Source organism: Sinohyriopsis cumingii, chromosome 6, assembly GCF_028554795.1.
Source record: "Sinohyriopsis cumingii isolate HCF-2022 chromosome 6, ASM2855479v2, whole genome shotgun sequence".
NCBI lineage: Eukaryota > Metazoa > Mollusca > Bivalvia > Unionida > Unionidae > Sinohyriopsis > Sinohyriopsis cumingii.
This window is the reverse complement of record NC_142966.1, coordinates 167,490,400-167,504,103: the sequence shown is the minus strand read 5'-3', so window position 1 is coordinate 167,504,103 and position 13,704 is coordinate 167,490,400. Positions and strand designations below refer to the sequence as shown.

At 35.7% G+C, this 13,704-nt stretch overlaps 1 protein-coding gene across 1 annotated transcript; it reads right to left on the bottom strand.

The window, feature by feature from the left end:
• Positions 1-9,564: 9,564 nt before the first annotated feature.
• On the bottom strand, positions 9,565-12,494 carry LOC149798491 (uncharacterized). The gene has a single exon (XM_089960614.1). It carries the CDS (start codon positions 12,481-12,483, stop codon positions 10,426-10,428), a length of 2,058 nt encoding a protein of 685 aa, XP_089816740.1. The 5' UTR covers positions 12,484-12,494; the 3' UTR covers positions 9,565-10,425.
• Positions 12,495-13,704: the final 1,210 nt, after the last annotated feature.

Sequence of the window (13,704 nt, the reverse complement as noted above, 5' to 3'; positions counted from 1 at the left end):
CCTTTTATTTGTTTTAGTTCTCAATGCAGTTTTTTTCAGCCTGCGATGCGACCTGTTTTAATACTGGAAGAATACCCTTTTTTCTTTCATCAGGATCTTTAATATATCCCTATATAACTCTTTCAGTAGTCGTTGTAATAGGTTTAAATAGCAATTCAGATGACTCCGCAAAACCTTTCTCTGCTTCTTCTCGTGCTTGTGTTTTTCGTCTGATAGAATCTCTCACTTGGAGATATTTATTTATTGCTTCTAGTCGCTCTCGTGCTAATCCAGCAGAATGTGCTTCTCCAACATCCATTTATTATTGATATATTAATAATTTTAATTTATGATGATAAATTTTAAACAAGATATCGATTCGGCCTTGATAAAATATTTTAACCTATGTAGAGCAGCAGGGCGGCGCGACTCTATGTTGGTACCAATAATTGAATTAATTTTTTTTTACAATTCCAGGGTATGACAATTCCAGGGTATACCTATTAGGGTCTGTTCACCCGCCCTGCTGCTACTCCCTGTATTTTTCGTCAGAAATTACCGCATATGATATTTATAAAGCAACAAGCATTGTGTCAAGAATAGACAACTGTTATCTAAAATTTCAAATAATGTCTCATATGAAGGACATCTGCCATGCCAAGTTAAAAATGTAAAATATCACGTTATGTCTTGGATCAATCAATTGACCGGGGTTTTTATATATGATATTTATTTTGCAGGGGCGCACGCAGAATTATTTTTACGGTGGGGCAAACATGTATTGGTCAGCTATTAAACTTTACGGATGTAGGCCAAAACATGATTAAAGGTCTATCCAGGAAGGGTGGCAAGAGCCCCTCTCCTCCTTGCCTCTAAGTGTACGCGTCCATGACATCTTACGTTGAATGCTTACCAACACTAAGCCATATCATTACATAAGAAAACAGAGAATTAATAGTATTTGCATATTGTTCTTGTTTTGCTCTCTATTTCAAACTTTATTTTAATAATTCGCCGCCATTAACTGGATTTTGATAGAAACATGCCTTCATTGATTTGGGGTAATGCATCTGTCAAGTAAAAAAAATCTTTATTAAGCGCACAATAAAGTCAAGGATTCATATTCAGTAACTTTTAATTTTTTTATATCAATTTTAAAAAAATATAATGTACAAAGATATGGGAAGTATAAAAGCATGGGAGCGACTTGGGGAATATACACTGATTTTAAAAGGGTAAATCATAACCATCATCACCATCGAGATGTGTAGATTTGTTTTGAAGCCCTTGTAAATGGACAACATACATCAGAAATTGTTAATTATATTCAGGCCTATATCTTGATCATATGAGTAGACACAACTTTCACAATTCGTATAAGATATTTACTTGTTGTGTGGACACCACCAGACAGCTAGCTATGATAAACTATCAATCCTAACATGAGATAACACCGACCCTTAATGTCCTAAACTCAAAGGGATTGTATATCTTAAAATTGGTATACTATAATACGATTTATGGTGTACTAATACATTGGTTATATGTCTGAGGACTGGATTGTTTCTTTTGAACACATCATAAATAATTTAATTGCGTTGTATACTTCATTACTACACCTACAAACAGCATATTAGTATTATTACGTCTAAGAGCCTTAGAGAAGACGATGGCAAAAATAACCCATTCAAACAAATATAACGGATTTTTAATTTTTTGTGTCTTTATTTTCTTCTTTTGGGGTGGGGGCAGATAAAAAGATGAAGCGAATAGTACTTAACGAAAACTAAAACTACCCGAAGTCTTTAAAATAAGCTTCTCACTATCACGTAATGTAAGGGAGGTAAACATTGTAGGCAATATAATTCGCATTTTACTGGTTCCTTCCTTGTATTAACATTAGTTGCACAATCTAAGAAATTTGACAAATTAAATCTTTCCTTCCCTATATTCATATTCATTGCATAACATCTAAGACTTTTGATAAATTAAACCTCTCAAGTACAATTTCCGCTTCTAATGAAAATGTTCGTATGTTCGTTACAGGAATGAAATTATTTAGAGCTTTAAATTCAACAATTCTGTAGCGAACTCTCTTTTAGTATCTAATACTATGTGTTGTAGCGTGCATGCAATGAGATTTCTGCCTTGACCCAGGTTCGAATCTTGATAAGAAGCAAATGAACAAATTCCCTAATATTGTTTCTCATCCTCATGTAGGATCCAGTGATAGCACTTTACGCTCTGATATAGGCATGTATGTATGTATGTATGTATGTATGTAGGTATATATATTTTTATGAATTTACCGCATTTTCTTTAATTCGACTCAATATGAACGGTCAAGTGATACTCATCTGAATTTTTGTTTACACATTTATAAAATCTACAAGCTACTTTTGGTTTCTTCTGTTCAGGTAATTGTATGTTAAATTTTATCTAAATCAACGCTTACACCATAATAATAACAACAACAAGTCGATACCCATCAACTCCTGCGATTTCCGATCAAAATTTACAAACCCCAGATTAACATCGCCTTTTACAATCTAAAGCAATTTAATTACACATACCGTTCTCCACTCGAATACTCTCATAGAAGGCGTATGGCCAACTTTACAAGCCAGTAGTTAGACTTTATTGCATTTCGCATCCATCATATATTCTAGCAGCTTTTAAAGGTCAGGATCATATCACGAGTTAGGGATCTCACTAAAATAGACTCAAGGATGCTTTTGAAAGATATAAATGCGCATAAAGCAAGTACAACGGATGCTATAACAAAACGTATCATATGCAAGCGTGATGCTAACAACAGGAATCGAATAGTTTAATACCAGCAACAAATATTTTTAAATACTTAAAACAAGATCAGAACAAGCTCCTTAGATAACTGGCATGAACCTCTCTGACACTTTGCGCTATATAATTACATAAAACTCGACCCCTCTTGGCTAACGAAGATGGGATTATGTATTCTGACGCAGTGAAGAGGCTAATGAAAGAAAACTTTGAGCTACGTAAAAGTAAAGGCTTTGTTAATGAAATCTACTGATATTATGAAATAAAGAGTTGGATCATGATATTTATAACTGGTTAAAATATGCAATGAGTACCAAGAGGTTCTTACTACATTTAATCAATCTTTAATTGTTTAAGTAGCAGTCAGTACTTTCTACCGCATAAGATCGATAGAAAAAAATAAAAGCGATGAACATAAATAATTTAAATGATTAGCATTTAATACATGATGTAACAATGAGACTTTACGGAACAAAAATAAAGAGTATTTGAAAGCCATTTTAAGTACTATATTCAGCATTTTGAGAAGGGAAATGATCGATTTGAAGTTTATTATGTAATTATCCGGTTATATTAATTATTTTCCCTATTTCAGATAAATAGCATGTATATAATGAAGCACATGCATGATACAAAGCCTAAATCTAAAAGGAAGATATAACAACTTAAAAGCTCTTTAAACCAACATTTCACAAGCTCACGTGATATGCGCAAACCTCTAACTTGCACTCAGTACGGTAAATGGTCGGCAAGTAAAGCGAAATGATTAAAAATACTCTTCAACAATTGCTAATAGACTTGACGGTTTTTAATATAACTAAAAATGACTTCTGATGCACCCATCAGTATTAACTATTCATTATTTCCGCATTTAAATCAGATACAAGTATTTGTACTAATTGAGGCTAGGTAATATATATTTGTATATGTTGATGATCAAACGTGGAACCTGTCACAACTGTTAACAAGACAAACTTTCCAATGGACACATGAACATACTTACAAAAGCTTAACACAGATCTCACGAGACATTTAAGTATACATTAAGTATAAACTATGAGAGCAAATTTCAATAAAGACATGCATACACATGCATACAAGCAACGAAACAGATAGATCATTTTATTATCGAACAAATATTGTTTCGCTTGAACTGAAATTTTAGAATGCAAGTTTTGTAAATTAAACTAAATATGCTTCAAGTCTGAACACGCCATGCTCATCTTTATTTCTAATAAAGTCTTCATTACATTACGTGTTGCTGGCTATCACTTGCATTTTGTCCTCCACCATGCAGCGGAGAGAGCATTAAAATAAAGTTTGTTTGTTTGTCTGATTGCTTTTAACGTTTACACCGTTCGTTCCTGTTAAAGCGAATTACTCTGTTCTTTCTTAAGCCCATTTGTGCATACGTCCGTCCATGAACAAACCAGAAACATCTACAACGTCTGAATACTTGTGGTGCATTTATGAAAAACTTTGTGTTGCTACAGCTCAAGAAAAGAAATAATTTCCTAGAGTAAGTAATAACGATCTTTCTGAAAAAATAACAAGTTAACATGTTGTTGGATAAATTGCTAGATTTAGCACGATTTAGACGTACTTTGCAGAGAAAATGTCCTTAAGTGATTCACATCCAGATGATGAAAGCAGTGAACACATTAACCTATGGAACATCATCTAAATATATTAATGAACTAAAGCTTGATTGCTAAGTTAACATGTGCATGGATTTACAGATAAATGTAAGCTGGTAGTATTTTCACATCAGCGTTAGTGAACATGGAAGCAATTGCACAAATAATGAGTGCAATGTAAAATATAAACGCACCCTGGTTGTTGTTGTTGTTGAGTTTAATTATAGTGGCGTGCGCACAATTGTGCATGTGCCACTTTGTTCTGACTGCACCGCAGCCTGCTAGTTGTTCCTGGGGAAGGGAATGGTGCTACCTACCCCAGGCTTTTATGGATTCAAGAAACCCTGATAGTTTGGCCTCGATATGTTGGTCCATAAAGGTCCCTTACAGTTGAATGGTTGGCTGTCATTAGTGAGAAGGAGAGCTCGGGAACGGTCCTGCCTGCTTTACATCGCTGGTTTCTTGTTGCATTTGCCTGGTGTTTCTTGCGATTTTTTTTTCGATTTTGTTTTCTTCTTCAAAATGTTCTAAAAGGGGGTGGAGATATTCTATGCTGTTCATAGATTTGTTTAGTAGAAATCATGTATGAAGAGAGATTTTCAAGGTTATTATGGTATTACTAGTCGAGGTGTTTAGGGTGTGCTTCCTACGGTATGTTATTTATAAGTTTTAGATATTGCCTCTTTAAGTTATTTATTTATTAATATTTTTAGAGATTGAATGTTACTTATACTTTATTTAGCAAGAGACTGGAATCCTAGCCGATTACACGGTTCGTTAAGGACATCTAGGACCGGAGTCCTAGCTGATTACTCGGTTCGTTAAGGACATCTAGGACATCCGATTATGCGGTTTCCTTAGCTTTTTATAGGTGCTCCGTAAGTGAATTATTTATTAATACTTTTATAAAATTGAATGATATGTTATGGGTTTTATGTGGTGGCTTCTAAATTTATTTAGCTAGTTACTGGGTCTTTTGGTTTTGTGGGGATTGTAATTATATTTTGCTCCTAAGTCATGTTGAGTCTATGAACTGATTTATATTTTTATATGCTGATTGTTTATTTTTATTAGCGTCTATAAATAACTCTGGTATGTGTGTGGTGATCCAATCTCTTTTTGGTTTTTGATAAATATTTTCCGAGCGGGTTGATATTTTGGGCATATATTGAATACGTGGTTTAGATCTTTGGTTGTGTGGCAGTTAAAGCAGTTAATGGTTGCTGGTTTGGGTCATATAAACCTTCCAAAACTGCTTACTAGTTTAGTTTTTCCAGTTATTATCCTGTTTATGGTTTTCTGTTCTAAATAGGCTCCCTTAGGTAACTATATGTTCCTATCTATGTTTTTTTTTTTGGGGGGGGGGGGTTCATGGTGATTTCTACCTTTTTTGGAGGAGTTGCAAAAATATTGCCATGTTTGGTCTATATATGTTTGTACGAACGCTTAGTGCCTCTGTAGAGCTATAGTTAAGCTTGACAGAGTTTTGTAGAGTTTTCCTGGTAGTTTGTACTTCATATGTAGGATTCATTTTTGTATGTATTTGTTTTGTTTACACTATGCCTGGGTTAATGTTTCCTTGTGTAAAAACTTTGTTGTACTGTATTATCTCCTAACCTGAATCATATTTGAATGCATATACTACGCTTTATTTGAATAATTCAATTTCATTCAACCGAAATGCCGACTTTTAAGTTATAAGGTCTTGTTTTGTCCTTGCCTTTCAGAAAGACAGAATCTGTGGAGACACATATCGCCTTATACATTATGACCTATACAGATCAACAGCTTACGACATCGAACCAAATACTGAGGGTTTCAGTTTCGTTTCCTTTTTGTGTCGGTATCGTGAATCAAAAACAAAGTACGAAAACTCGAGTGTAGGACGATATGTAAAACGGGGGCTGGCTCTCGAGATAACGAAACAGGATGTTGTCTCATGGAGCATAAATTGTACACGCATTCCTATTCTACATTTTTGTTCCTGTCAAGATGCCTACACAGTGACAAAAGTGATCTTACCTCTTAGTGTATAGACAATTAGTACAAGAAATGACAACACGTAATAATACTTTCTTCAATAAAACTTCAACTAATTAAACTCCTTTATTAGGCGAACAGAACAAAAATATATAGAACATGAGCTAGTAGCGTTCAGGCAACGGAAGTAAAAGTCTAATTTATATGTGCTGTACTCGTTCTCAGACTTTGACTATAGCCCACACAAGTTATGTTTCTAGTCCCATATATCTTCATTATCATACGCCACGTCAGTCAGAAAAAGTACCAGGATGATGGACCAGGGCAGAGAGAGAGAGAGAGAGAGAGAGAGAGAGAGAGAGAGAGAGAGAGAGAGAGAGGGCGGGGTCAAGAGCGACAGAGAGAGCAACACAGAGAGAGAGAGGGAGAGAAGTTGATTTGAAGTACAACTATTTTATTAGTTGCTTCACGAGAACCAAATAAATTTAAATTTCAAGATGACAGAACTGCATGAGATGCATACAAATACTGACAAAAGCGCTGATACATGACAGTGTTATTAAAGAAACTTATACCGTCTTTGACCGACCTGGTCATTCATCGGCTACCATCGTACTTCAACCAACCGAACTGTATGTCAACGCTCTTAATTCACCTCAGAGTGTTGATTTATTACAATTTTGTGTAATTACGTAGCTGTCGTATAACACGTAAAGCTTAATTGTTTAGTTGATATGTACTATATAAATGTCAATTTAATATTAAATATATATATGTAAGTCCCTAGAGAAGAGTTAAATTAATTAATAAATCAATCTCCAAATTAAACGCAAAAGTTTAGATATAATACCACCAAGGTATTTATTCAAGCTGGTACTTTCTAGAGGGCATTTTCAGTAATAATTAAGGTGCTAATAGGAACAGTAAGACCTTAATTTTTAATTTTGTGATTAGAATCACGTTAATAATTCAAACTGAAATAGAGACTTGACAGGTACTTAGAATGCTAATCGGAGAAATGCCTGGGAAAAGTTGCATCGTTGTGAAATAGGTACACTTTGACTGTGGTAACGTTTATATTTGGTGTTAGAGATAGGGATAATTAGAACTATTTTTCAATGGTTGCCACTGAGAATCACATGACGCTCAAAAAGATTTCTGCACAATGGGTCCGTTTCTTGATGGGTGATCAAACAAACATCAGTTGTATTCACAGGGATATGAAAATAGAAATGTTTGAATGAGATTGTTGCAGGTAACGAAACATGGATTTATCTCTTTGAACCATACTCGATAGAAATTAATATAGTTTGGATAGTTTGATACGAGTAGAGACCATGAGTCAGTAGACGTAGTCAGACTGCCAACATAGCTTTTTGGCACTATTTTTCGATGCAAAAGGTTAAGTCGTCCAGGTACCTGTCACGACTCTGCTAGTGATACTCGATATTTTTATGTCTCCAACGCGTTGCCAAAAGGTTAGGAAGCGACACCGAACCACCCTTCCATGTACCTTTACTCTCTGATTTCTATCTACTATATGACAACGAAGCGGCGCTTAAATTTGCCTTCATTGTAGACTTCCTGATGGAGCATAGCATCCAAGCTTTGCAACATCTGATAGACAGCCCTCATTCTGTTCCAATTATTTATGGGTTCAGTTGTATTCACAGGGAGATTATATATATATATATATTCATCCCGGTCGATAATATGCATACAACGTGGTTCTGAAACATAGACCCGAATCATTTTGATAGCGCGAGCGACAAGGGAAACTCGGAGAGTTAAGAACAGTGTGAACAGGAAAGGAGAGTCTGTGTATGCTTGTGCTTTTGTGCATCCTTGTGTTTATAAGTGAGAGTGTGTGTATGCCTGAGGGTGTTAAAATTGTTGACTAGTTGAAAGTTATTACATTGTGTTGTGTTCCTTTCCTTTGTAAAGGTAATTACGATAAGAAGCATCATTCGCTAAAATGTGAACAAACTCTGCTGCTACTCCTCCTCCTACAACGCCTACCACAATGTCCGAAAAGTGCGGTCAAACGTTATATTGTTCTTAATACGCTACTGTGTGGCTGAAAATTATTATTATGCTGTTTTCTTATTTTTAAAGGTAATTACGATAAGAAGCATCATCCGCTAAAATATAAACAAATTTTACGGCTCCTCATCCTCAAACCCCTCCGGCAACTGCTAACACAATGCATGTTTGTACGACTACTGCAACTAATATTTTAACTATCACTGCTACAGCTATTATTATTACTACTGCTTTTCCTCCCTTGTCCTCATACCCTTCGGTAATTTAGAACAGGCCCAGTGCGTTGCCCTGTTTGTCGTTTAATAGGTGACTATCAGCCGCGGGGCCTGGTGGTTAGCATGCCAGATCCTTGCCCGAAATGTGCGGATTGAGACCTACCTTTGGACCAGTCCATATCGGGATGTATGCTAAGGCAGAACTTTGTTTCTAACATTTTGTCTCGGCACTATATATATATATATATATATATATATATATATATATATATATATATATATATATATATATATATATATATTACTTTTATTGCAGAGCCGTAAAACACCAAATTAAAGTTCATCAATTTACTCTTACTGCTGCTGCTGCCACTAGTATTTTCCTGATACAATTAATATTACAAATGCTGTGCTGTTATTGCTACAATTGCTAATTCATTTAATTTCTCCCGAAACCTGGCTGGTTGTTTGTGCACCACTGATTATTCTCTCTCTCTCTCTCTCTCTCTCTCTCTCTCTCTCTCTCTCTTTGAATGCGTTATTGTGAACCCTAACACCTTCACGGAAAATAATTCATCTACAGTACCGGTATATTGGATTTGCGGATTACATTTAAAATTTCACTTTATCTACTGAGTGATTTATGATCATGTAATAATTCTTCCATGCAGTAGTATCAGAGCTACCCTCCACTTATTCGCTAATTACTGCTTGAAGAATAAATGAAAAAGTTAAGTCGTGAATGTCATTTCTTCTCCAACTATCGAAGACGTAGGCTTTTTCCCTCGTTAATCTCTCTTCAATCCTAAAATGTTATACAGATAAGCGAAAAAAAAACACGCAATATTTTTCTCATGCGTAACAAAATAAAGCGATTTATTGGACACGACATTTTCTGGCACCATCTGTAGAAAATAACCGAATATTAACTCCTACAACTGTAACATTTTATTATCACAAGTTGAGAGATTGACTTAATAGTGAAATGTATTGAGTGAAAAGAGCTGAAAACAAGGAGCCAATCTTAAATCTCTCATTTGTGACTAATTAGATGCAGAATCAACTTATTGTTTTTATTTATAAAAACAAAACACTTTTAAGTGGAAGCAATATAAATGAATTATCAAAATTCTTCAGAAATTCAAATAAAATAAAAAAAAATTTATATTTTATGTGGAAATCTTTTATAAAAAGAATGAGCGGAAGATTATTGGAATCTTCTAATAGAAGACGTGGACAATGAGGTTTGATGGGCTGTAGTGTTAAGTCTGCATGTGAGCTGGTACCGCCGTGTGAATATATATTAGTATTCTTGCATTCAAAAAATCATACATCACCCGAAATAAAATGCTTGGTCAGATTTTTGCAAATAATCATGCTGTCTTTTATAGTACACATATTAGTTTGATAGAGTAATATAGAACGATGCATTTTACTCTGACAATAGATGTTTTCACACATCACGCACGTTTTTGCTTTCTATGCATTAAAGAGTTTAAAAGGTTAAAGGTCTTTCGGAGTAAATTCTCTCCATATATACGGAATTTTGAGATATGTGTAAATAATGTAAAGTTTAGGTATGTTGTATAAATGTTTATGTCAAACTGTAATTGAGTCCTAATAGATTTATGCATTTGTTTTCTTAAATAAATTTTGTTTTTTCATAAATGTGAGTCATCGTCATATCTAACATAGTGTAATTCTACCTGGATGACACCTGACCTTGCGCAATTGGACAGTAATCGTAAAAAGCTGCGATAGGTCTATATTCACCTTTTGATTAATTTTGACACTAGTACTGCTAGGTGCCAAGGTGTAGACGTGGACCACTGTTCAATCAACAGCCTAGGACGTAGACTCATGGCTCGGCAGAAACAGATGTAGCCCCTGAGGTAGTCCTTCTTCTCCAGATAACACAGACCCAGTACATTTAGCGCCACCTCGCGGCGTTCCATATATGGGTCATATTGTTCCTGGGTGGCGATCTTAATCAGGTTAATGAAGGCAGAGTGTGAATTTGATTTATTTCCCAGATCTGTATGATATTTATACAGCAGGTAGTAAATCAGCATATCAGGGTCAACGAAGGCTCCATATCTGCTATGAGAAAGGTTTGGTACATGGAAGAGTTCATATTTGATAACATCCGGAATAATGTCTATCTCCTCCATCGTGTACCTCACATCTAGTGATACACATTTTTGTATATATTTGTCTTTGCCAAGTCTTATGATAACAGCTTCATCATAATGCCAGTCTGTTATTGCAAATATGTACCTTTTACAAAGGATATTTCGACCCGTAATCTTTCTACAGATACCAAACAGAGGCCATGGTTTTGCGGAATATAATGTTTTAATTGCATTGTTTGTTTTTCCAAGTACACAGAGAACCCCAGCAAATTTAACTCGTCCCGACATTGTATCTGTGTCAATATTGGCGGAAGCAATACGAAGCCAAGGTCGATACAATTCATATTTTCTTCTGTCTGACATTCCCGTCTTCTTGATTTTGGCTATATTGGTATATGCAAGTGTAGTTTTCATCATCTGTGAAATACCTTTTGTTAATAACCGGTGCCTTGACATATAAGTTGCGTCTATTAGAGGCAGTACATGGAGTATATGTCTCACAGATAGATTCGTATAGTAATACATCTGTATATTTTGGTATATAAGGTTGAGCATCTCTATTCCGCCACGGTATACATCACGTCTATGTCCCAGGGCCGGTATGGACTTTATGCGAAGCCGTTGCTGTATGGATGAAAATGTAAGAACACACCCAGCTCCCTGAGACATCAAATCATTAAGTAGACGGGACAAACGTGCTGCCTTAGAAACATTAATTTTCCCGTCAAACAGATTATTTTCTATGATGAAGTAAGCTGGCAGATTCTGGTTCTCCACACAGGATTTCAGAAAGTATAGAGCTTCCATTAGCCTATCAAGCAAGTGAGATCGGTCCCAGTTCCTTCTGTGTTGATGTTCTACCTGCCACAGAGCTACAGTTTTCATTGTGTACGATGTTAATAAATCTTGCAAATCAGGGAAATTTTCTCTCAGATCTTTTGCTATGATTTTAAGTAAAATGTACAAGTGTTTTTGTGTTAGGTTGAATAACTGTATAATTGATTTTTCGTGCACAGCGAAAGAGATACACCATTTCATGTGTTCTAAAGGACTTCCCTTGAACCCCTTGGGCACGATATAACAACCGGAATTTACAATAGCTGTCACGGACGATTCTGGTGGCCATCCGTTTCTCCGACATCTGTCCATCCATTTTGATGCTTGAGCGGGCCATTCTGGATGGGTAAATGCATATACATAATCATAATGTCTGCCACGACCTATTACCGGCAATGCTGGACCAGAGATTTGCTGTTGTTGAATGTGTGGTGTACTTAACTGCATTAGTATCTGCTGATGAATGTGATTAAAGACAGAACTTGACAAGTACAAAGCCGCATTTGCTCTGCCCGTTAAAACCAGGCATTGTCTCAAAACGGAATCGATTAACCCTTGATATCCAATTCGTAGACACGTGTGTCCACGATGGACTCCCGTGTCCTCTGTGTATAACACTGTACAATGAGGGCTGGGTGGATCAATATGTCTACCGCTGACGGTTATGAACCTGTAGACATACATAATATCCGTATCCCCCTTTTCAGTCTGCGATGTTCCCTCAGCTTTTCCTCCTGTTAGTATCTGACCCATATGCGTCATTTGCAATGCACCCATTACGTCCATGTACCTTGTATTGTTTATTCTGAAGTCTATCATATGCTGACTGAATCCCATAGAATCCAAAAATGAAGACATATAGACTGAAAGACGATCAGTATTTGCCATCTTAAAAATAAGACTTTAGTCTATCAGAAGTAGTGAAGACTGATCTGTGTTGTTTATCCTAACTGTGATATACATCGCTGATTATCCAGTCGATTTACTTATTGTGGTGGGGTACCCAATAGGGATATCGTTATTGTCAATGAAAGAGAAATAATAATAATAATAATAATAATAATAATCAAATTATGTCCATATTGAGTGTGGTTGTAGTTGAAATCGAAGTGTAATGAGATAATAATAATTATTGAGCTATAACTGTTTCTTGTAGCAAATAAAGATAATATTCTTTTGTACCATAATTTTTGCAGAGGTAATTTTCTTTTGCACTATAATTTGAACTTCATTAACACGTAGTTTTGTATTACTGCGACATGTTCTGATGATGGTGATTATAAAAATGTATTTTGTCGTATTCTTGGTCTATTTTTTTGTTTTTAAAGACACCATGACCATATTGCTGGCTATATCATGCAGAAAAATTTTAAGCCAAATGCCCTCTCCGATGACACATCGTGGCAGCCGACGCAGGTTGTCATATGTAGCTATAGAGACCACAATCCTTGACCAGTCCCGACCCTCTACCGATCAAGCTAAAATGGCTTCTGGTTTTCTTGTATGATTTCGATTCTTCTATTACCTACACTTTTTCCACTCCCCAGGGAAGGAATTAATCATGTGATAGTTGTACATCATTTACGAATTAAATGACCCATTTCTTAAAAGCATGTAATGAATAGCCATTACTTATTGTCAGGTAATCACTATGTCCCTTGCATGTAATTTCATGTAGTTATAAAAAAATTGTCGTTGCTTGCAAAGAATGTTTCCTCTGTTGAGATAAAAAAAAGTCATATCTCTTATGACAATGATATGGGCCTTGAGTGGCCGAGTGGTGAAAAGCGCTCTCCGTCTCACCTTTGTCCGCGTGGGTTCGATTCTAGGATTCGGCCAATGTGGGTATGTGAGAAAGCTTGCCAGTAGCTTCTCGTGGGTAGGTGGTTCTTCCTCCACCATTAATACTGGCCGCCATGCATAGCCTATCGTGTGCTGAAAAATGGCGTTAATCCCAACAACAACAAGATGACAATGATAATGACGTATTGTAGTAAATTTAGAGTATGTGCACTTGGCTGTAGTGCCCCGTTTTAAGCAGTTCTTAGATTTGTGTGATTACTTGTTTGATTATTGGAA